Here is a 26,150-nt window from a genome sequence, read left to right as displayed (position 1 = left end):
CCCAAAACACAGAACTAAATCAACAACAGAAGAAAATCCGCCTTCTGGAGTGGCCCAGTCAGAGTCCTGACCTCAACCTAATTGAGATGCTGTGGCATGACCTCAAGAGTGTGGTTCACACCAGACATCCCAAGAATATTGCTGAACTGAAACAGTTTTGTAAAGTGGAATGGTCCAAAATTACTCATGACTAATTGTGCAGGTCTGATCGGCAACTACGGAAAATGTTTGGTTGAGGATATTGCTGCCAAAGGAGGGTGAACCATCCACCATGCACTGTGAATGTTTACACTGTATATTCAACAAAGACATGAAAACCTATAACTGTTAGTGTGTTATTAGTTTAAGCAGACTGTGTTGTGACTTAGATGAAGATCAGATCAAGTTATGTGACCAATTTCTTGCAGAAATCCAGGTAATTCCAAAGGGTTCACATACTTTTTCTTGCCACTGTATGTAATTAATTTATGTCCAAAAATGGAAAGAAGGGGATGCAGGCTATCTATTACATGCACAAAACGTGTAATATTAAGAACATCTAATGACCAAACCCTATACTTTATGGAACCTTGTAATATTGTATTTATCTCTGTGTTTGATTGTATACAACGTAACAATACAACGCTTATATGCACGTGCCCGGTAAAGCCTAGTTCTTGAACCACAACGTTACGCCTCTTTATGGCCATCTGTCATTTCAATTGGAGCTCTAGATAATGGGCGCGTCATAACAAAGGACCCTACCCGAGCTGTCCATACTATTGGATGATGAGACTGTCAGTTAACCAGTATACGGACAGTGATCGTAGTTCGTAACAGAGATGGAATATTATACCGTGAACCCCGAATAGTGGAAAACGAAATTATCATTCTCAGGATAACAAAAAGATGAGGGTTGGAAAGAAAATGAAATGACCGACAATCAAATTGTTTAATGCCTCTTTGAGTCATGATTTTGTCTTGTAAACCAATCTAGCGGTGTTTTCTTTTGTCGGAGAACCCATTCCCTGCAAAACAAAGGCAGAATGATACGCGGAACTACATTTTACTTGGCGCTTTTGTTGAATTGTGTAGGTGGCATTGCCCGTGTTTCGCACTGTAAATAATCTTATTTGATTAGATTTATTAATTTGCGTGCAATGAGAGATTAATACAGTATATCTAGTTGTGACTTCGAGGAATTACAAAAAGCATCTGGACAGTGAATTGGATCAACTGAAAGACTGAAATGAGCCGCGAGCAATTGTCTGTCTACTGAAACCCAACGATGTCAACCAGACTTTGGAAGGAAAACGGTAATTTCACTTGGGGATTCTGCTGTAACAAACAATACTACTCCCTGAAAAGTGGTTTAATTGATACAATATAAACGTACTTTCAAACAATTCAGCTTGTTTGATTGAACTAATCTTAGGTTCTCATCAAACAAGCATTTGATCTTACATTTATTTCCACAGTATAATAATAATGTTATCAAAAATATCAAAATAAATAGCCCTACACTCAAAACAATGCTGGGTTAAAAAACAACCCTATTTGGGTTAGTTGGTAACCCAGCGCTGGGTTATTTGGATCCCGCCTGTTGGGTTATATTGATCCAGACTGTTGGGTTATATTGATCCAGTCAGTTGGGTTTTTGGAATTACACAAACGGGTTAATTTGTAAGTAAAGAGACTCGGGGCTTGTAGGGATAGCCCAAGGCTTAATTTAACCATCAGTTGGGTTTTTATTCACTTTCATGCTGGGTCTTTTTTAATGTAATCCAGATACTTATTTTTGGCCACATGTGAGAGTACATGTCATTCCTGTTGATCATGTTAAGTTTGTACACTGCACATTTAAACTTTCCTTGATTATTTTTGCACATTAGATATTCAAATATAAAATTAATAACATTCTTATATACATATTATAACAGTGGTAACTATCCCAATGTTGGGATATAAACTCAGCGGCCAGATTATTAAGTACACTAACCCGATACAGAAAATGGTTTGCCCATTTTGAAGATGTTATTGAGTTGAGTCATGTGGTGATTGATGTATGCAACTTTGAGCGTGGTGTGATCGTCTGTGTTAAGTGCGCCGGTTACAGTATTTCAGAAACTGCTGGCCTCCTGGGCTTTCCACGTACAATGGTGTCTAGGGTTTACCGAGAATGATGCAACAAACATAAAACATCCAGTCAATGGCAGTCCCGTGGGTGAAAACAGCTCTTTGATGAGAGGTCGAAGGGGAATGGCAAGAATCGTGCAAGCTGAAACAGGCGGGCCACAAACTGGCAAATAACGGTCCTTGTCCCCGATGGGTTATTGCAGCAGACGACCACACCGGGTTCCAGTCCTGTCTGCTAAACACAAGACGAATCGGTTCCAGTGGGCACGCCATCACAAACACTAGACAATTGTGGAATGGAAAAACAGATTCTGTAATAGAGACGGAACAAAAAATATATCCGAGCAATAAAGTAAGAAATAATGCATTGCTGGGTCAAAAATACATATAAAACAATAAGCCAGCAAAAGAGTAAAAAGCGATCCACTGCTGTGTCAAAATAACCACGTTTTTGGGGTAAATAAAACATCCCAACATGGGTTATTCACACAACCCAGCTGGCTGGGTCAAAGTATCCTAGTGTGTGTTTTGTCCAATATTTACCCAGTGCTGAGTTACCAAATACCCGAAATTGGGTTATTTTTAACCCATTTTTTTTGTGTGCAGTGCATTCGGAAAGTATTCAGACCACTTTACTTTTCCCACATTTTGTTACAATGCAGCCTCATTCTAAAATGTATTAAATATTTATTTTCCTTATGAATTTACACACAATACCCCAAAATTAGAAAGATTTTTATTGTAAAAGTATCAAAAATAAAAGCATGAATACCTTATTTACATAATTATTCAGACCATTTCCTATAAGACTCAAAATTGAGCTCAGGTGCATCTTGTTTCCATTAATCATCCTTGAGATGTTTCTACAACTTGATTGGAGTCCACCTGTGGTAAATTCAATTGATTGGACATTATTTGGAAAGGCACACACCTGTCTATATAAGGCCCCACGGTTGACAGTGCATGTCAGAGCAAAAATCAAGCCATGAGTTCGAAGGAATTGTCTGTAGAGCTCAGAGACAGGATTGTGTCGAGGCACAGATCTGGGGAAGGGTACCAACAAATGTCTGCAGCATTGAAGGTCCCCCGAGAACACAATGGACTCCATCATTATTAAAGGTAAGAAGTTTGGAACCACCAAGACTTTTCCCAGAGCTGGTCGCACGGCTAAACTGAGAAATCGTGAGAGAAGGGCCTTGGTCAGGGAGGTGACCAAGAACACTATGGTCACTCTGACAGAGCTCCAGAGTTCTTCTGTGGAGATGGGATAACCTTCCAAAAGGACAACCATCTCTGCAGCACACTACCAATCAGGTGGCCAGATGGAATCCACTCCTCAGTAAAAGGCACATGACAGCCCACTTGAAGTTTGCCAAGAGGAACTTAAAGGACTCTCAGACCATGAGAAACAAGATGGTCCTTCTGTGGCTCAGTTGGTAGAGCATGGCGCTTGTAACGCCAGGGTAGTGGGTTCGATTCCCGGGACCACCCATACGTAGAATGTATGCACACATGACTGTAAGTCGCTTTGGATAAAAGCGTCAGCTAAATGGCATATATTATTATTATTATATTAAGATTCTCTGGTCTGATGAAACCAATATTGAACTCTTTGGCCTGAATGCCAAGCGTCACGTCTGGAGGAAACCACGCACCACTCATCACCTGGCCAATACCATCCCTATGGTGAAGCATGGGGGTGGCAGCAGCATGCTGTGGGTATGTTTTTCAGAGGCAGGGACTGGGAGACTAGTCAGGATCAAGGTACATAAGGATCCTCAGGACCTCAGACTGGGGCGAAGGTTCACCTTCCAACAGGACAACAATCCTAAGCACACAGCCAAGACAACGCAGGAATTGCTTTGGGACAAGTCTCTGGATGTTCTTCAGTGGCCCAGCCAGAGCCCGGACTTGAACCTGATCAAACATCTCTGGAGAGACCTGAAAATAGCTGTGCAGCGACACTCCCCTCCCAACCTGACATAGCTTGAGAGGATCTGCAGAGAAGAATGGGAGAAACTCCCCAAATACAGGTGTGCCAAGCTTGTAGCGTCATACCCAAGAAGACTCAAGGCTGTAATCACTGTCAAAGGTGCTTCAACAAAGTACTGAGTAAAGGGGATGAATGCTTATGTAAATGTGATATATAATTTGATATATATATATATGTTTATATATATTTTTATACATTTTTTAAAAATGTCTAAAAACCTGATTTTGCTTTGTCATTATGGTGTATTGTGTGTAGAATGATGAGGGGTGAATAAGGTTGTAACGTAACAAAATGTTGAAAAAATTAAGGAGTCTGAATACTTCCCGAATGCACTGTATACACACACACAAAAATAAGAAATCAACTAAACTCAGCAAAAAAGAAACGTCCCCTCACTATCAATTGCATTTATTTTCAGCAAACTTAACATGTGTAAATATTTGTATGAACATAACATTTACATTACATTTAAGTCATTTAGCCTAAATCTTGTTGGGGGTGAGAAGGGGGGTGAGAAGGATTACTTACCCTTACTTACCCTATCCTAGGTATTCCTTGAAGAGGTGGGGTTTCAGGTGTCTCCGGAAGGTGGTGATTGACTCCGCTGTCCTGGCGTCGTGAGGGAGTTTGTTCCACCATTGGGGGCCAGAGCAGCGAACAGTTTTGACTGGGCTGAGCGGGAACTGTACTTCCTCAGTGGTAGGGAGGCGAGCAGGCCAGAGGTGGATGAACGCAGTGTCCTTGTTTGGGTGTAGGGCCTGATCAGAGCCTGGAGGTACTGAGGTGCCGTTCCCCTCACAGCTCCGTGGCGAGCACCATGGTCTTGTAGCGGATGCGAGCTTCAACTGGAAGCCAGTGGAGAGAGCGGAGGAGCGGGGTGACGTGAGAGAACTTGGGAAGGTTGAACACCAGACGGGCTGCGGCGTTCTGGATGAGTTGTAGGGGTTTAATGGCACAGGCAGGGAGCCCAGCCAACAGCGAGTTGCAGTAATCAAGACGGGAGATGACAAGTGCCTGGATTAGGACCTGCGCCGCTTCCTGTGTGAGGCAGGGTCGTACTCTGCGGATGTTGTAGAGCATGAACCTACAGGAACGGGACACCGCCTTGATGTTAGTTGAGAACGTCAGGGTGTTGTCCAGGATCACGCCAAGGTTCTTAGCGCTCTGGGAGGAGGACACAATGGAGTTGTCAACCGTGATGGCGAGATCATGGAACGGGCAGTCCTTCCCGGGAGGAAGAGGAGCTCCGTCTTGCTGAGGTTCAGCTTGAGGTGGTGATCCGTCATCCACACTGATATGTCTGCCAGACATGCAGAGATGCGATTCGCCACCTGGTCATCAGAAGGGGGAAAGGAGAAGATTAATTGTGTGTCGTCTGCATAGCAATGATAGGAGAGACCATGTGAGGTTATGACAGAGCCAAGTGACTTGGTGTATAGCGAGAATAAGAGAGGGCCTAGAACAGAGCCCTGGGGACACCAGTGGTGAGAGCGCGTGGTGAGGAGACAGATTCTCGCCACGCCACCTGGTAGGAGCGACCTGTCAGGTAGGGACGCAATCCAAGCGTGGGCCGCGCCGGAGATGCCCAACTCGGAGAGGGTGGAGAGGAGGATCTGATGGTTCACAGTATCGAAGGCAGCCGATAGGTCTAGAAGGATGAGAGCAGAGGAGAGAGAGTTAGCTTTAGCAGTGCGGAGCGCCTCCGTGATACAGAGAAGAGCAGTCTCAGTTGAATGACTAGTCTTGAAACCTGACTGATTTGGATCAAGAAGGTCATTCTGAGAGAGATAGCGGTAGAGCTGGCCAAGGACGGCACGCTCAAGAGTTTTGGAGAGAAAAAAGAGAAGGGATACTGGTCTGTAGTTGTTGACATCGGAGGGATCGAGTGTAGGTTTTTTCAGAAGGGTGCAACTCTCGCTCTCTTGAAGACGGGAGGGACGTAGCCAGCGGTCAGGGATGAGTTGATGAGCGAGGTGAGGTAAGGGAGAAGGTCTCCGGAAATGGTCTGGAGAAGAGAGGAGGGGATAGGGTCAAGCGGGCAGGTTGTTGGGCGGCCGGCCGTCACAAGACGCGAGATTTCATCTGGAGAGAGAGGGAGAAAGAGGTCAGAGCATAGGGTAGGGCAGTGTGGGCAGAACCAGCAGTGTCGTTTGACTTAGCAAACGAGGATCGGATGTCATCGACCTTCTTTTCAAAATGGTTGACGAAGTCATCTGCAGAGAGGGAGGAGGAGGGGGGGGGGAGGATTCAGGAGGGAGGAGAAGGTGGCAAAGAGCTTCCTAGGGTTAGAGGCAGATGCTTGGAATTTAGAGTGGTAGAAAGTGGCTTTAGCAGCAGAGACAGAGGAGGAAAATGTAGAGAGGAGGGAGTGAAAGGATGCCAGGTCCGCAGGGGGCGAGTTTTCCTCCATTTCCGCTCGGCTGCCCGGAGCCCTGTTCTGTGAGCTCGCAATGAGTCGTCGAGCCACGGAGCGGGAGGGAGGACCGAGCCGGCCTGGAGGATAGGGGACATAGGGAGTCAAAGGATGCAGTAAGGGAGAGGAGGGTTGAGGAGGCAGAATCAGGAGATAGGTTGGAGAAAGTTTGAGCAGAGGGAAAGAAGATAGGATGGAAGAGGAGAGAGTAGCGGGGGAGAGAGAGCGAAGGTTGGGACGGCGCGATACCATCCAGTAGGGGCAGTGTGGGAAGTGTTGGATGAGAGCGAGAGGGGAAAAGGATACAAGGTAGTGGTCGGAGACTTGGAGGAGTTGCAATGAGGTTAGTGGAAGAACAGCATCTAGTAAAGATGAGGTCAAGCGTATTGCCTGCCTTGTGAGTAGGGGGAAGGTGAGAGGGTGAGGTCAAAAGAGGAGAGGAGTGGAAAGAAGGAGGCAGAGAGGAATGAGTCAAAGGTAGACGTGGGGAGGTTAAAGTCGCCCAGAACTGTGAGAGGTGAGCCGTCCTCAGGAAAGGAGCTTATCAAGGCATCAAGCTCATTGATGAACTCTCCGAGGGAACCTGGAGGGCGATAAATGATAAGGATGTTAAGCTTGAAAGGGCTGGTAACTGTGACAGCATGGAATTCAAAGGAGGCAATAGACAGATGGGTAAGGGGAGAAAGAGAGAAAGACCACTTGGGAGAGATGAGGATCCCGGTGCCACCACCCCGCTGACCAGAAGCTCTCGGGGTGTGCGAGAACACGTGGGCGGACGAGGAGAGAGCAGTAGGAGTAGCAGTGTTATCTGTGGTGATCCATGTTTCCGTCAGTGCCAAGAAGTCAAGGGACTGGAGGGAGGCATAGGCTGAGATGAACTCTGCCTTGTTGGCCGCAGATTGGCAGTTCCAGAGGCTACCAGAGACCTGGAACTCCACGTGGGTCGTACGCGCTGGGACCACCAGGTTAGGGTGGTCGCGGCCACGCGGTGTGGAGCGTTTGTATGGTCTGTGCAGAGAGGAGAGAACAGGGATAGACAGACACATAGTTGACAGGCTACAGAAAAGGCTACGCTAATGCAAGGAAATTGGAATGACAAGCGGACTACACGTCTCGAATGTTCAGAAAGTTAGCTTACGTAGCAAGAATCTATTGACTAAAATGATTAAAATGATACAGTACTGCTAAAGTAGGCTAGCTGGCAGTAGCTGCGTTGTTGACACTACACTAATCAAGTCGTTCCGTTGAGTGTAATAATTTCTACAGTGCTGCTGTTCGGGGGCTAGCTGGCTAGCTAGCAGTGTTGTTTACGTTACGTTGAGTTAAAGAACGACAATAGCTGGCTAGCTAACCTAGGAAATCGGTCTAGACTACACAATTATCTTTGAAACAAAGACGGCTATGTAGCTAGCTATGTAGCTAGCTACGATCAAACAAATCAAACCGTTGTACTGTAATGAAATGAAAATGTGATACTCCCTGACCGGTGATTGGTTCGAATCAGTAAACGTGTGGTGACGTTGCTAGCTGTTAGCTGTTGGCTAGCTAGCAGAGTCTCCTACGTTAAGGACGACAAATAGCTGGCTAGCGAACCTCAGTGAATTAAGATAATCACTCCAAGGCTACACACACTAAACTACACAATTATCTTGGAAACAAAGACAGCTATGTAGCTAGCTAACACTGAACTAATCAAGTCGTACAGTTGAGTGAATAGCACTACAGTGATGCTAATCTGTGTGCGTTAGCTAGCGTTGCTAGCTCCTGGGCGAATAGCAGTGAAGGCTACGTTAGGGCGACGAAATACGAAATACGATAATTAATGCAATTATCTCTGATACAAGGACGGCTATGTAGCTAGCTAAGAAGAATGGCTAAGATTATGTAGCTAGCTAACAGTAAACTAATCAAGTCGTACAGTTGAGTGAATAGCACTACAGTGATGCTAATCTGTGTGCGTTAGCTAGCGTTGCTAGCTCCTGGGCGAATAGCAGTGAAGGCTACGTTAGGGCGACGAAATACGATAATTATGCAATTATCTCTGATACAAGGACGGCTATGTAGCTAGCTAAGAAGAATTGCTAAGATTAGACAAATCAACCGTTGTACTGTAATGAAATGTAATGAAAAAGTTATACAACCTGCAGAGCGAAGTGCGAATGCGACCGCTCGCTCCAACCGGAACCGGAAGCAAGAATCAACAACTGAGACATAAACTGAACAAGTTCCACAGACATGTGACTAACAGAAATTGAATAATGTGTCCCTGGACAAAAGGGGGGAGGTCAAAATCAAAAGTAACAGTCAGAATCTGGTGTGGCCACCAGCTGCATTAAGCAATGCAGTGCATCTCCTCCTCATGGACTGCACCAAATTTGCCAGTTCTTGCTGTGAGATGTTACCCCACTCTTCCACCAAGGCACCTGCAAGTTCCCAGATATTTCTGGGGGGAATGGCCCTAGCCCTCACCGTCCGATTCAACAACAGGTCCCAGATGTGCTCAATTGGATTGAGATCTGGGCTCTTCGCTGGCCATGGCAGAACACTGGCATTCCTGTCTTGCAGGATATCATGCACAGAACAAGCAGTATGGCTGGTGGCATTGTCATGCTGGAAGGTCATGTCAGGATGAGCCTGCAGGAAGGGTACCACATGAGGGAGGAGGATTTCTTCCCTGTAACGCACAGTGTTGAGATTGCCTGCAATGACAACAAGCTCAGTCCGATGATCCTGTGCCACATCACCCCAGACCATGACGGACCATCCACCTCCAAATCGATCCCGCTCCAGAGTACAGGCCTCGTTGTAACGCTCATTACTTTGGTGATGAATGCGAATCCGACCATCACCCCTTGTGAGACGAAACCGCGACTCGTCTGTGAAGAGCACATTTTGCCAGTCCTGTCTGGTCCAGCGACGGTGGGTTTGTGCCCATTGGCGACGTTGTTGCCGGTGATGTCTGGTGAGGACCTGCCTTACATCAGGCCTACAAGCCCTCAGTCCAGCCTCTCTCAGCCTATTGCGGACAGTCTGAGCACTGATGGAGGGATTGTGCCTTCCTGGTGTAACTTGGGCAGTTGTTGTTGCCATCCTGTACCGCAGGTGTGATGTTCGGATGTACCGATCCTGTGCAGGTGTTGTTACACGTGGTCTGCCACTGCGAGGATGATCAGCTGTCCGTCCTGTCTCCCTGTAGCGCTGTCTTAGGCGTCTCACAGTACAAACATTGCAATTTATTGCCCTGGCCACATCTGCAGTCCTCATGTCTCCTTGCAGCATGCCTAAGGCACATTCACGCAGATGAGCAGGGACCCTGGGCATCTTTCTTTTGCTGTTTTTCATAGTCAGTAGATAGGCCTCTTTAGTGTCCTAAGTTTTCATAACTGTGACCTTAACTGCCTACCACCTGTAAGCTGTTAGTGTCTTAACGACCGTTCCACAGGTGCTTGTTCATGAATTGTTTATGATTCATTGAACAAGCATGGGAAACTGTGTTTAAACCCTTTAAAATGAAGATATGTGGAGTTAATTCGTAAAAATCAAAATATCTTTGAAAGACAGGGTCCTGTTGCTGAAGTAATACTCATTGAGCTTGTCTGATACTTTAAGTTTACGGTTTGATAAAATAAGACAAATGCCTCAAGAGGGCATCAGAGATCTAGATAAACAGAATTTAAAAAACTTAACCTGCCCCAATTATTCTCCTCTCGCTCCTGCTAGCTTTCATAGATTCTTCCATTACTCTCCTGAAGTTGCCGGTAATAGGCTACACGAGGAGTTGGCAACCTTTCTCATGTTGAATCCCAATGTATCTTACCATTTCTACCAATCTGCGTGCCAGTTATGGTTTTCATATAAAACATGTGAAACAGTTTTGATTCACTTATAATAACATCTTCATATCTCAACATCATTGTCATGTGGTTAATCAAAATTCTGGGTCCAGGCCTGAAGCATGCGCTAGCGAACTTGCAACATTGTATAAAATATTCTGGGCCCTCAGAGTTTCCCTCAGGAGTGAGCTCGGGACAGACACAGCTGTAGGATATTTGCGCAAGGGATAAGAAGCAGTGCTTAACTTGGGCAGGAGCTCAACGGAGCTGAGTATCGGCACCTCAAATGTTCTACTGCTTGAGCTTCTGTTCCTCTTATAGAGTATTAGCTCAAAAGTATTGTGTATCTCCTGCACCTAAATATTAACAGTAGCAGCACCCAAAATGACTACCGGAACCTGTTTCAGTCCAAGTCAAGCACTGATAAGAAGTAATCAGGTAGGCCTATTTTATGATGTTTCCACTGGATCGGAGCGTTACATTTTTCCCTTTTAACGCTGAGTGGTTATCGAAAGGGAGAGATCTGGAAATATTTTCCAAATACATTGAGGAACTATCGTAATTCTCAATGGATGTAAAAACAGACTTTGTTTGCTTGTTGTTTGAGGTGAAGAAAACATTACTTTGAGAAGCTCCACAGGTCATTAGTGTTGGTGCGTTAAATCAATTAGAAATACTGATCAGATCCTCAAATTGGCACATTTATATATCTACATTTGTTCGAAGGCCAGGTACCCTATAGGCCTACTTCTATCCATGCGTGTCCTTACTCAACATTGACAGGAGCGCTCCAAACAAAAGACAACGACTAAATTGACAAAACTCGTAAATGGAATGAAATATAGCAAAACGTGTTTCTCACAAGTGTAGCATAGGTTGAATGCATGAAAATAAATGACCATAATCAAAGTAACAAACATTGTAGATGAGAAATTATAGGAATGAATGGTAAATGTACTACTGGTGATATGTAATGGGGAATTGATATACACTAACAATCAAATGCAAACCATTCACAAAATGCAATTATGAAACAATGTATGTGCACAAATAGACGGGAGAGAGTCCATTCTGGAGAGGAGTGCATTGTGCATCTGGGTGCATGTTCAAGCCGACTTATGCATTGGCCATGCAGGATTTATGGTGATATCGCCTCAACAGAGGTCAGGGAATTCATTATTTTTGCGCTTTGTGGATCAGTGCAGAACTGTTGTCAAGGAAGGGAGTTAAAAAATAAATAAAAAATGTTTACCTTTGTTTAATTAGGCAAGTCAGTATAGCTAGGTAATTTATTCCAGAATGAAAATTAGTAATGTTAGTTACGTAGCTAGCTTTTTACACACTGTTTTTGGTGAAGCACAACACCTTTCCCATTTGTCCAGGGTTGCCAGGTCAAGCTAAAATTGTAGCCAATGACTACTCAAAACCTGCCCACAAGGCCTGAAAACTAGCCCAAAATGTGTTTTTTAGCAGCAAGAGAGGAGTTGCCACATTTAGCCAATAAACCCTTTTTCCATTACATTATCGAGTGAATTATGAAGGAATCTCAATTGAACTTCTAACGACTTCAAAAGCTACATTTGGTTTTCCATCTAAATAATCATTATTGCGAGCTAATGTGACTAATAAAGGAATTTGAATATGTTGATAGAGTAAATATAATTTCAAATATAAACTTAAAAAAACAAATGTTAGGCAATTCTCTGACAATTATGCCGTTATTATGTGCCAGATGTTAAGACTATAAACCGTTATAAATTTGTAAGATTGACTTGTAATTTCAATAGGCATTGGCTGGGCCTACTGACTAAAATATGGTTTTATGATTGTAATTCAACTTTGCCATGATTTGGTTAGCTAGATGCAGGTAACCTATAGGCTAGCCCCTGATAGGTCTACATCTAATTTCAGATAGCGTACAGTAGCCTAGGCAAGATGTAAAATGAACGATTTAGCAGCTTGCATAGTTCAAATACACAGACTAATTTATTCAACATGAACAGAGGCAATTTCTAGGTAGGAAGTGCTTGAGTTGCCCAATAGCCTGCTGGAATAGGCTACTGGCAATGGGGCCATAAATTCAATCACTGAATCACATTTAAACATATGGATATGAACTGAATAGGCCAATGCTTGTCAACAACAGCAAGTGTTTTCATTTTGTATTTTTTTAACCTGCAGCCTAATCTGACTGATTGTTACCATCAATCTAATGCACTCTAACAACAGCTGATCGGCAATTGCGATAGGATTGTGACCATGATCACAATTGATAACTTCCAACTTGATTAACTAAATAAGGCCATTAATAATTGCTTAATAACACAAGGCTACAACAACAATAAACTGAAATGATAGGCATTTTATTAAATATTTTTGCCAGGTATAGGTATGCTACACAAGCGGCAGGAATTGATTTGCAATTACTCCTGTGATATCGTTTCAACATATTTTTTTGTATAAAAGTGTGCAAAGCTGTCATCAAGGCAAAGGGTGTTTAATATTTTTTTGGTTCCTAACATGATTCCATATGTGTTATTTCATAATTTTGATGTCTTCACTATTATTGTACTATGTAGAAAATAGTTTTTAAAAAATAAAGAAAACCCCTGGAATGAGTAGGTGTGTTCGAACTATTAACTGGTACTGTATATTTTAAGAAATTGCCATGGTGGCTGCGGTGCAATTTAGAAGTAGTCCAGAAACCCGCAACCCACGACCAATACATTTTCACCGCGACATTGTATTCAAAGTAGCCCAATTTATCATGAAAATTGCAGATATGGCAACCTTGACTGCCTGTTAGACTTGCTAAAGAGCTGCGACAATTTTCATTCACAAGCTTGCCAGATCACTTTGATCATCTGGATTTGGTGGGAGAATTAACCGACCCACTGGGTCATATCTCAATAACCCAACATTAATAACCCAGTATTAACATTACATACATCATACATCATTTTACATCACAGTATTAACAACCCAAGCGTGCTATTTTTAAAGAAAACAACCCAACTACGTGACCCAATGCCTGCAACCCAGTAGTGTGTAGGCTTTGAAATGATATACCCTCACAATCAATCATTTCCAGTGATGAGATATTCTTTAAATAGGCCGGCACATAATATTTGAAATTGACAGCTGTAATGGCTGACTGTAGGCTATAGTTTTAGTTTAATCACTAGTAAACCATTTCTACTCCTCTTACCATGTTAAACTGGACTACTGCAGAGCTGCCAACGCTCATGCATTTGGGATTTTTCTTGAAGGTTGGGTGATTTTGAGAAATGAATTGTTATAAAAAATAATATTTTCAAACCCCCAGCACATGGGAAACATAGATCAGGGGTGGTCAACCCTCCTTAGAGAGCAATCAAGATTTTCTTCCGGACCTATTTTAAAGAGATGGTTCACCCAAATGACAAAATACTATGTGTTTTCGTCCTTACCTTGAAAGCAATCTATGGACAAGGAGACTGCAGTCTATGATTTTGTTACCCACTGACATCAACCATTAAAATGAGTATTTCCTGTGCAGAGCATTGATGTAGCGGTAACACCCCCCAACACTTTCTACCTGACAACAGGGATCCCTGCTTCCAACCTCCACACTGCTTCTCCCATTTGCCTATCTCCCCATCTAATTTCATTAGTGTCTGGATAAAGTGTCAAACCACCTAAGATTTCACCCCTACCAAAAAAACTCATCTCAATTTTGAGGGTTAAATTAACATTCAAAGCATTCTGAATACACCTGACCTGTGTTTATTTCACCCTGGTCATAGTCTTAAGCCATGTCGAATATGTAAAATTGCAGGAAATTAGCTTTTAAAACAGTACAATATTCCTAGGGGAGGACCCCCAGACCCCATCTAGGCAACATTTTACTCCAAGCTTTGTTCAAAGGTCAGCAGCCCTGCTACTATTATTTGTAACTTTGCTACTCTAAGAATTACTCAGCTTTATTATGTTTTATTTCACCTTTTGATAACTGAACAATATTATCCAGCTCAGTAACAAATGTGTAATTACAATTCCTACACTCAAAAATAAGAAAGACAATTTCCATTGTTGACTGCTTTTTCAACTTTCTCCCATAGTCTCAGGCTAGTTACCGGGGCAAATAATCATCTAAGGCTAAACGGACTATATGATACATCAACTAAATCATTCAAAATAGTATGACACATATCTAGTTTATTTTTTAGTGGTTATTAAAATTCTCAAAAGCTTTTTGAAAGAGATACAAAGCCACCCGATAGAAATACTAGCTGGATGCAGGTCCCTGTTGCTAGGTTCCACAACTACTCAACATGCAGTGTTATCATTGACTTGCAAGGTACCAGGCAGATCCTTTTTAGCAGTTACTATGGTTTCTGTGGATATATGTACTTGAAATAGTAAACATGTTCCTCTAATATTTTTCATTCTCTTCCATCACATTTTTTAAATGACTGTATTATGCTGAATATCTGAATAGGGACTACTGTTCTAACCACCCCAATTCATGTTTATAAGTGATAGGTTAAAAGGGTGCTTTTATGGGTCATCTTTGTTTTATAGCCACCAAATCACTTCTGAGTCATTCTGTATGAAAAGGGAACAGATACTCTAGGGCCATGATGCACCCTTTCATTTAGCACAAAGGATTGTCTTTTGGGTAACTGAAAACCCTGTAATGAGGAACTTGACCATATATTTAATTTCAGGAATGATGTGTAAATTAGAACACAAAGACTGCTACACAGTGCAGAATTGGTGCGGCTTTATCTATCAGCAGTGTCTGTCATAGCATCATAATGAGAGTAGAGGGCAGAGCGTTAAGATCAGTCCGTGTCAGTGAGAAGTCGGGAGGCAGACATAGATTTCAGTCTGAGGCTTGTTTGCACACATCCACACGTATCCTTTTGGTTTTAATCATAATCTAGCCGTGCGTATTCTATCCCTGTTGTCAAGGTAAGAGGAAGAACACACAATGCCTCAGTCAGTCTATTATTGCCTAATAATACACTTGTTCCTGTTCTATTATGGTAGCCTGTTTATCTAATGAATACAACATTTTACCCTCTCCTTTACTCTGGTGGGGTAACTTTGACATAATTATAGTTCTGCAGCATGGTAAATGGATAGAATTTGCCTCAAGGTTTCGGACTAGCGACAGCCGTCACACAATCATATCCGGCAGTGTACAGAAAAATTTGAACAAATTTACATTTTTACTGGCAGTTATTTAATAAGCTTTGAATCCCCTGTATCGCTTTGTCTGTTCAACCCACATGGAATGACTAAACCTAGAAATGAGAGAAGAGAGCATATTTGAAAGTGCTGCGGAAATCTAAGACAAAATCGCTTTCATGGATAAGACTGCTTATAGTCTGCCGCTTTTAACACCGCCAGTCCTAATCTTCCATAGGAAAACGGGCCCAACATTTTCTGTTTGACGTTTGCCAATGAGCCATTGTAAATGATACCAGCCGGTCTAAAATAACAGTATCCAATGTTTATATTAGTGATAAGCCTTTTTTATTGAAGTCTTGAGTTGTCCCCAGTAAAACATTGACTTGGAATAAAAATCTCTCCCTGGCACGGATCAAATAATTCATGAAATTGCTAGGACATTTTGGCGATAGAGAGCATTGGTAAGCCGGTTTTTAAAATGTAATGTAACCCTTATTTAACTAGGCAAGTCAGTTAAGAACACATTCTTATTTGCAATGATGGCCTACCCCAGAAAAACCCGGACGATGCTGGGCCAATTTTGCACCGCCCTATGGGACTCCCAATCACGGCCGGATGTGATACACTGGTTGTGTTGGCATTCTGATAATAGTGTAGTAACCAGGCTTACATGTAAATAGTCAGACTGCAACTGCATACTGCCTTAAGTCTTCTTGTGTGTGATGACATTCAGAAACTTGTCCCAAAGCCACTCCTGCGTTGGCTTGGCTGTATGCTTAGGGTCATTATCCAGTTGGAAGGTGAACCTTTGCCCCAGTCTGAGGTCCTAAGCTCTGGAGCAGGTTTTCATCAAAGATCTCTCTGCACTTTGCTCTGTTCATCTTTGCCTCGATCCTGACTCGTCTCCCAGTCCCTGCTGCTGAAAAACATTCCCACAGCAGGATGCTGCCACCCCTATGCTTCACCGTAGGGATGGTGCCAGGTTTCCTCCAGACGTGACGCTTGGCATTCAGGCCAAAGAGTTCAATCTAGGTTTCATCAGACCAGAGAATCTTGTTTCTCATGATCTGAGAGTCTTAGGTGCCTTTTGGCAAACTCAAAGCGTTCTGTCATGTGCCTTTTACTGGCTTCTGAGCGATAGTAGTCCTTCTGGAAAGTTCTCCATCTCCACAGAGGGACTCTAGAGCTCTGTCAGAGTGGCCATTGGGTTCTTGGTCACCTCCCTGACCCAGGCCCTTCTCTCCCGATTGCTCTGTTTGGGCGGGCAGCCAGATCTAGGAAGAGTCTTGGTGGTTCCAAACTTCTTCCATTTAAGAATGGTGGTGGCCATTGTGTTTCTGGGGACCTTCAATGCTGCAGAATTGTTTTACCCTTCCCTAGATCTATGCCTCGACACAATCCTGTCTCGCAGCTCTACAGACAATTCCTTCGACCTCGTGGCTTGGTTTTTGCTCTGATGTGCACCATCAACTGTGGGACCTTATATAGACAGGTGTTTGCCTTTCCAAATCATGTCCAATCAATTGAATTTACCACAGGTGGACTCCGATGAAGTTGTAGAAACATCTCAAGAATGATCAATGGAAACAGGATGCACCTGAGCTCAATTTTGAGTCTCATAGCAAAGGGTCTGAATACTTATGCAAAAAACTTTTCGTTTGGTCATTATGGAGTACTGTGTGTAGATTGCTGAGATTGTTTTTATATTTCATCCATTTTAGAACAGGGCTAACGTAACAAAATCTGGAAAAAGTCAAGGGGTCTGAATACTTTCCGAAGGCATTGTACATGCAGATCAATGTGTATATAAACGTTTCAGTTTGACAACATTTCACTTGATACACAATATTGTCTTTTGAGAAAGGCAACATTTTAAAACAAAGAATAATCATTTTAAGGTATTATCATCAAGGAAAAACAGACAAAGCATTTGATGTTTATGTTCTCTTGCTAATGTCCCCGCTTTCTGTTTTGCCTCCATTTCCCTTTCTGTCTCCCCAGGATCTCTCCTCCATGCTAAGATGCTGGGTTCTTCAGTTGGACTAAGAACAGCATCTGAGGCATCATGTTTGGCAAGAGAAGAGCTCCAGTAACGATGCCTAAACCCGAGCCTGCACCCCCCGTGGAAGAATGGTTTACTCCACTGTCGTTCCCCCTGTGGAGGCAGGGGAGACCAATAAAGCCAGCCTCTGCTGCCTCGTCACGGCAGGGCTGCTGAACCTCTCTGACCACCTCCTCCACGGCCAGCCTGACACGGAAGACATGTCCATGGAAAACAGCTCATATGGCTCCTCCTTTTCATCTCTGGACCTGGACAAAGTCACGCGAACAGCCGAGGCCCAGGGGAGTGTTCAGGGCGTCAGCCTGCCCCTCCAGGTGTTCTTCTGCATGGCCATGGTCTCCATCCTGTTGGTGGCCTTCCTAGGGAACGTGGTGGTGGTCCTGATGGTCTACCAGCGCGCCGCCATGCGATCCGCCATCAACATCCTGTTGGCCAGCCTGGCCTTCGCAGACATGATGCTGGCCGTGCTGAACATGCCCTTTGCCCTGGTTACTGTGGTGACCACACGCTGGATCTTCGGGGATGTCTTCTGCCGAGTGTCGGCCATGTTCTTCTGGCTCTTTGTCATAGAGGGCATGGTCATCCTGCTTATAATAAGCATAGATCGGTTCCTGATCATAGTCCAGAAACAGGACAAATTGAGTCCCCACAGAGCCAAAGTGCTCATAGTCATCGCTTGGACTGTCTCCTTATGTTTCTCTTTCCCACTAGCCATAGGCCACCCATCACTCCAGATCCCCTCTAGAGCTCCACAGTGTGTGTTCGGCTACACCAGCGAGCCGGGTTACCACGCCTACGCGTTGCTCCTCATGCTGGCCTTCTTTTTCATCCCCTTCATGGTCATGCTGTACACCTTCATGGGGATCCTGAACACCATACGGCACAACGCCGTGCGCATCCACAGCCACCCGGACAGCATCTGTCTGAGTCAGGCCAGCAAGCTGGGCCTCATGAGCCTGCAGAGGCCCTTTGAGATGAACATAGACATGAGCTTCAAGACGCGTGCCTTCACTACCATCCTCATTCTCTTCTCGGTGTTCACCGTGTGCTGGGCGCCCTTCACCGCCTACAGCCTGGTTTCCACCTTCAGCAGCCCCTTCTACCACAAGGCCAATTTCTTCGAAGTCAGCACCTGGTTCCTTTTGTTGTGCTATCTCAAGTCGGCCCTCAACCCTCTCATTTACTACTGGCGGATCAAGAAGTTCCGCGACGCCTGCCTTGACCTGATGCCCAAGTATTTCAAGTTTCTTCCTCAGCTGCCCGGCCACACAAAGCGACGTATCCGACCCAGCGCTGTGTATGTGTGTGGGGAGCATCGCTCTGTGGTCTAATAACACTGGACTGACTTGGAGGACACTGACTTCACTGCCATGTAGGTTTTGTTTGACCACTTATCCAATTTGTTCTCGCCAGTCAAATGAATGAGTTGAGACTGCGGTTTCGACAGTATATTTTAGCTGAGTAGAATCTGTTTACAAAGCATGTCAATTAACTGCTTCAGTGGTTTTGAATATGGTCATAAGGCCACCGAGATTACATTTTGTCATTGATATTTCTATGTAATTGTTTTGTGCCTATTAGTTAGTCTATACCAGTCATAATGCTGCTACATCTGGTGAAGATCTGCAATTTCAGTGTACTGTACTTGAATCTAATAAACATTTTTGACATTTCTTACCTTGTTAATACAGTCTTTGTTTTTTACTTCTGGTTTACTTCTTTATGTCTCATGTTAGATTTCATGGAAGTTTTCTGCAATTGTACAAATGTCGTAAAGGCAGAGAAATGTCTCAAATGTTTGACTCAGAAACACACTCAGAGCTTTATAGAAAAATGGTTAAACAAATGTAAATTGCAGCATCTATTTGTTTAGATGTTTTTCTCAACCTTGTCTTGAATCTTATTTGTGTACCATACAATTTAGAGACGTACGACACTGTGGATGAGTGACGATACACTCAGTATACCAAACATTGAGTTGCACCCCCATCTGCCCTCAGAACAGCTTCATTTCGTTGGGGCATTGACTCTACAAGGTGCCGAAAGCGTTCCACGGGGATGCTGGCCCATGTTGACTCCAATGCTTCTCACGGTTGAGTCAAGTTGGCAGGATGTCCTTGGATGGTGGACCATTCTTGATACAGACAGGAAACTGTTGAGTGTGAAAAACCCAGCAGTGTTGCAGTTCTTGACACAAACCGGTGCGCCTGACACCTACTACCATATAAGGCACTGCATCTCAGTGCTAGAGGCGTCACTACAGACCCAGGTTCGATTCCAGGCTGTATTACAACCGGACGCGATTGGGAGTTCCATAGTGCGGAGCACAATTGGCCTAACGTTGTTAGGGTTTGGCCAGGGTAGGCCGTCATTGTAAATAAGAATTTGTTCTTAACGGACTTGACTAGTTAAAAAAAGGTTAAATAAAAAATCAAATAAAACTACAATACTCCGTTCAAAGCAGTGGAGGGTGCTGAGGGGAGGACGGCTCATAATAATGGCTGGAACGGAACGAATTGAATGGCATCAAACACATGGAAACCATCCATTACCAGTGCCTTGGTTCAAAAGCACTTACATCTTTTGTCTTCCCCATTCACCCCCTCAATGGCCCACCATACACAATGTCTCAATTGTCTCAAGGCTTAAATATCCTTCTTTAACCCGTCTCCTCCCCTTCACCTACACTGATTGAAGTGGATTTAACAAGTGACATCAATAAGGGTTCATAGCTTTCACCTGGTCTGTTTGTCATGGAAATAGCAGGTGTTCTTAATGTTTTGTACACTCGGTGTGTTTCACATGCAGCAAGACTATTTTCTGTGTTTACCAGTTAAGGTTTTTCTAAAGGTTCGGGTTAATGAAGCACATCTCTGCATCACCCAGTGGTGTCCTTCATCAGGGACCGGACTTCCTGTCAGCCCCTCCACTGAGCGGCTACACACGTGTGAAACATTTCCACTGTGCATTAATTAACATATGATCTCACCATACGCTTATTTCCATAAGTCTGCCTCCATCTTGGCTGTTGATATTAGCTACACACACTTCAATGTTGCATATGTTACACCGCTTATAAAACAGTGTTGAATATGGAAATGGTCATGGCCTATTACCAGTCATGTCTGATGCCTGGACTGTTTGAAAGTGTTTATGCATATGGTTCTGTTTGATATGCTTAAGAGGTTTTAGTGGAATTCTCCGGATGTATTTATCTGGAATGGATAGTAATAGCTAAAAAGCTAACTTGGTAAAATTTTAAAGTCATTTATTTTAATGTGAATTTAAAAGACACATACAATCAAAGGTAATCTCTAAAGATTTTTTTAATACAATTAACAGAGAGAGAGATAGAACAGAGGTGACAGAGTGAGCAGACAGGTCCCAGGCAACATCATCTAAAACAGATGCTAGACTGAAAGGTCAAAAGGTTGATTTCCAATGTGGACATTTATCCTCAAAGAGACTTCTGCCTCTGTGGCCCTTTGCAGCCGGGCCAGGTCCATTTAGATAAATATACATTCAAAAGAACACAGTTGGACCAAGGCGATTCTTCTCAGCTTGAAGAATATAAAGGATGGTTTTCTTAATCGGCTTCCTCCTTGGAATTCATTATTCTGCCAGCAGTGACTAATGAGTGTGCTTGGGGCTTTGAAGCTCACTTTAATCATAGCTCTGAGCACTATTACTAAGCAACAGCAACTTGGGGGTGTCTCAAGAGAAGGTGGATCTGGTATTGTTCAGGAAAAGGTGTCTTCTTCCTCTTGAGGAGCCTTGTGTTTATATAACATGCATTATATACTGAACAAAAATATAAACGCATGTAAAGTGTTGGTCCCATGTTTCATAAGCTGATATTAATGATTCTCTAAGAATGTTTAATGTGCACAAAAAGCTTATTTATCTCACATTTTGTGCAGAAACTTGTATACATCCCTGTTAGTGAGCATTTCTTCTTTGCCAAGATAATCCATCCATCTGACAGGTGTGGCATATCAAGAAGCTGATTAAACAGCATGATCATTACACAGGTGCACTGGGTGCTGGGGACAATAAAAGGCCACTCTAAAATGTGCAGTTTTGTCACACATCACAATGGCAAAGATGTCTCGAGTTTTGAGGGAGTGTGCAATTGGCATGCTGACTGCAGGATTGTCCACCAGAGCTGATACCAGAGAATTCAATTTATCATAAGCCACCTCCAACGTCGTTTTAGAGAATTTGTCAGTACATCCAACGAGCCTCACAACCGGAGACCAAATGTAACTATGCCAACCAAGGACCTCCACATCTGGCTTCTTCACTTGCGGGATTGTCTGAAACCAGCCACCCGGACAACTGATGAAACTGTGGGTTTGCACAACCGAAGAATTTCTGCACAAACTGTCAGAAACCGTCTCAGGGAAGCTCATCTGTGTGCTCGTCATCCTCACCAGGGTCTTGACCTGACTGCACTTCAGCATCGTAACCGACTTCAGTGGGCAAATGCTCACCATTGACGGCCACTGGCATGCTGGAGAAGTGCACTCTTCACAGATGAATCCCAGTTTCAACTGTACCGGGCAGATGGCAGACAGCATGTATGGCAAAGTGTGGGCGAACGGTTTGCTGATCTCAATGTTGTGAACAGAGTGCCCCATGGTGGCAGTGGGATTATGGTATGGGCAGTTATAAGCTATGGACAACGAACACAATTGCATTTTATCAATGGCTATTTGAATGCACAGAAATACGGTGACAAGATCCTGAGGCCCATTGTCGTACCATTCATCCGCCACCATCGCCTCATGTTTCAGCATGATAATGCACGGCCCCATGACGCAAGGATCTGTACACAATTCTTGGAAGCTGAAAATATCCCAATATCCAGAAACTTTGCACAGCCTTTGGCGAGGAGTGGGACAACATTCCACAGGCCACAATCAACAGCCTGATCAATTCTATGCGAAGGAGATGTGTCACGCTGCATGAGGCAAATGATGGTCACTAGATACTGACTCGTTTTCTGATCCACCCCCTACCTTTCTTACACAAATATGAAAATATAGATGGCATCATCATAAAACAATATCAATTTAGGTCATACCTTAAACTGAGATCTTAAAAATGTTCAGTGGGGCAAAAAAAGTATTTAGTCAGCCACCAATTGTGCAAGTTCTCCCACTTAAAAAGATGAGAGGCCTGTAATTTTCGTCATAGGTACACTTCAACTATGACAGACAAAATGAGGAAATATAATTCAGAAAATCACGTTGTAGGATTTTTTATTAATTTATTTGCAAATTATGGTGGAAAATAAGTATTTGGTCAATAACAAAAGTTTATTTCAATACTTTGTTATATACCCTTTGGAGAACTTGCACAATTGGTGGCTGACTAAATAATTTTTTGCCCCACTGTAAGTGCCTACATCTGCTGTTTTCTCAAATTCAAATCCAAATGTTTCAGTTGGGCAGTTAGTTCTTGCAAGAACTCCCCAAGAACTAAGGAGGTTCCTTGATGAACCTCCTCGATGTTTAAAAAAAACAGGTGCATATCTGTATTCCCAGTTGTGAAATCCATAGATTAGGGCCTAATGAATTTACTTCAATTGACTGATTTCCTTATATAAACTGTAACTAAGTAAAATCATTGAAATTGTTGTATTTATATATATATTTTTTGTGTATAGCATTTGTTGTACACAGCACTCATGATATTACATTAAAATGTCCAATAAATGGTATATGACCTGTGCCATGACCTGATTATTCTATGATGTTGCAGTTGCTGGCGTAGACTTTCTACGAGCCAAATACATCAAAAATATTTCCTGTAAATGGGTTTTGCTTGAAAAGTGCATCAGTGTTATCAGGTCAGCAGCAACAGCAGACAACCCATTGCCCATGTACCCCTTGAGTCATCCTGTCAGCTCTTGAGGTAATAAGTATTTTTATTATTTCAATTCATAGGATTCATATAATAAATCCCCACCGGCAATCTGATAGCATGTAAAAAAATAAATCATGAGATAAAAACAAATAAATTAATATTACATAGTAAATCTGTTGAACAATTCATCATATAGCCTCAGAAATAGTGACAAATGATTGATACACATTCATGGATGTAAAGGTTAAGAGTTGGCTAAGAGTTCAGAAATGTCCAGAGTGGACACCTTGGCCCTGTGGATTCTGGCTGTGGAGAGCTCCATAAATACAATTTCCTTAAATGTAAGCAGTCATTGTTGAAATGATAACTGATGAGGTGGAATCCACTTTTGTACAAGTATTTTCTTAGCAGCTGTGGTTCCTGCCAACCACACTCTCCATTGGCTTTCTGACAAGTGCAAATCAGTCATATCACAAAGCAACATCACTATTGTATCTAATGGCAGTATTTTTTCTATAAGTACAGAGATGACTTTAGTTGACTTTCCTCCAGAACTCAACCACCCCTGGGCATTTCCACAGCACATACTGAAAAGTACTCACATAATGACGATGGACTAATACCATTGTCTTTTTTTAGTTGTTAGATAGAGATGCCTCACAAGTCCTCAACTGGCAGCTTCATTAAATAGTTCCCACAAACACCAGTCTCAACGTCAACAGTGAAGAGGCGACTCCGGGATGCTGGCCTTCTAGGCAGAGTTGCAAAGAAAAAGTAATATCTTAGACTGGCCAATAAAAATAAAATATTAAGATGGGCAAAAGAACACAGACACTGGACAGAGGAACTCTGCCTAGAAGGCCAGCATCCCAGAGTCACCTCTTCACTGCTGATGTTGAGACTGGTGTTTGTGGGTACTATTTAATGAAGCTGCCAGTTGAGGACTTGTGAGGCATCTGTTTCTCAAACTAGACACTCTAATGTACTTGTTCACTTGCTCAGTTGTGCACCGGGGCCTCCCTCTCCTCTTTCTATTCTGATTAGAGCCAATTGGTGCTGTTCTGTGAAGGGAGTAGTACACAGAGTTGTACGAGATCTTCAGTTTCTTGGCAATTTCTCGCATGGAATAGCCTTCATTTCTCAGAACAAGAATAGACTGATGAGTTTCAGAAGAAAGTTCTTCGTTTCTGGCCATTTTGAGCCTGTAATCGAACCCACAAATGCTGATGCTCCAGATAGTCAACTAGCCTAAAGGACAGTTTTATTGCTTCTTTAATCAGCACAACCATTTTCAGATGTGCTAATATAATTGCAAAATGGTTTTCTAATGATCAATTATCCTTTTAAAATTATCAACTTGGATTAGCTAACACAATGTGCCAGTGGAACACAGGAGTGATAGTTGCTGATAACGGGCCTCTGTACGCCTATATAGATATTCAATTAAAAATCTGCAATTTCCAGCTACAATAGTCATTTACAACATTAACAATGACTAAACCGTATTTCTGATCAATTTGAAGTTATTTTAATGTACAAAAAAAATTGCTTTTCTTTCAAAGACAAGGACATTTCGAATTGAGTTTGATCAAATATCCTGTTCTTGCTCCCGAAAAGAGATGGAGGTAGGCAGGAGATGGACAGCATCTGAAAAGAGATGGCCTCCGAGTGTGGCCCACTCACTTGACTAATACATTAGAGGCCAAAGATACAAAATCCACTGAAACCTTGGGACAAAAAATAAGACAGTTCACAGTCTCTTATTACTTTCATGCACATAACTCCTCCGGTTTCAGCTCTTGCTGGTTTCCATGGCAATCACAGACATGTGCCTGTGGAGAGGCTTGTGTGTTGAATGTGTCCCTCCTGATCATTAGTGGAGCGCATGCGAGTCTACAGCATGTGAAAACCACCCAAGAGACAGACACTTCCCCCATCGCTCTGTGTTGCCATAGTCAGTCAAGCACACGTTTAGCAGTCAGGTGTTAGACACACTGCATAACAGAAAATCTGATTCCACACATCTAAAATAACTACTGGGCAGACAACTACGGCATGATAGAAAATTAAATGCGTCTAGTCGAGCCCGGCACAGTTACTGCATAATCGATTAACAGTCTACGGACAGTCGTGTAACAGATTACGGATGACAAGTCATGAAAATAAAATAACCGTCATAACCGTTTTGTGTGTGTGTGTGTGTGGAACGAACAGCTGACTGAAGACGGAACTCCTGAGCATTGGACTATTTACAAAGTGATGGAACTCTTTCTCATTGCTGACACAAGGTGTTGTAGCAAACAAGTCTTTGGTTGCCTAAGCAACGCCCCCTTTCTGCAAAACATACAGCCTGGAGCATTTGTTTTTAATAACGTGACCGTGGTCATTTAGCTGACCCAAAAACCACCACCCAAAATTACATGACCATCACAGCTCTACGGCCAAGCCACGGACCTTCCTTAAACCACAACAAACATTTTATAATAAAATTGTTCTATTAAAGCAGTCTATATTAAATGTATCATTCAGCAAGCTATAGAATGTTGATTACTACCTTCCAGTTACATATCCTCTATGGCATTCCCTTTGAAAGCTGCAAATTTCTTTCTCCATCCGACATGCAACCCAGACAATATGAATAAGCCACTCAACATCCAAGCAGTTTATCACTCTTGACATGGTACA

At 43.0% G+C, this 26,150-nt stretch overlaps 1 protein-coding gene across 1 annotated transcript; it reads left to right on the top strand.

Moving 5' to 3' along the window:
* The first annotated feature begins 799 nt into the window (after nucleotides 1-799).
* On the top strand, nucleotides 800-19,267 carry LOC118386796 (probable G-protein coupled receptor 63). Its single transcript, XM_035774641.2, has 2 exons — nucleotides 800-1,295; nucleotides 17,534-19,267. The coding sequence occupies exon 2, from the start codon at nucleotides 17,663-17,665 to the stop codon at nucleotides 18,923-18,925; it is 1,263 nt and encodes a 420-aa protein (XP_035630534.1). The 5' UTR covers nucleotides 800-1,295; nucleotides 17,534-17,662; the 3' UTR covers nucleotides 18,926-19,267.
* Nucleotides 19,268-26,150: the final 6,883 nt, after the last annotated feature.

Source organism: Oncorhynchus keta, chromosome 8 (assembly GCF_023373465.1).
Source record: "Oncorhynchus keta strain PuntledgeMale-10-30-2019 chromosome 8, Oket_V2, whole genome shotgun sequence".
NCBI classification, from domain to species: Eukaryota; Metazoa; Chordata; class Actinopteri; order Salmoniformes; family Salmonidae; genus Oncorhynchus; species Oncorhynchus keta.
Note: the sequence above shows the minus strand (reverse complement) of the source record. Positions and strands in the feature narration are given on the sequence as shown.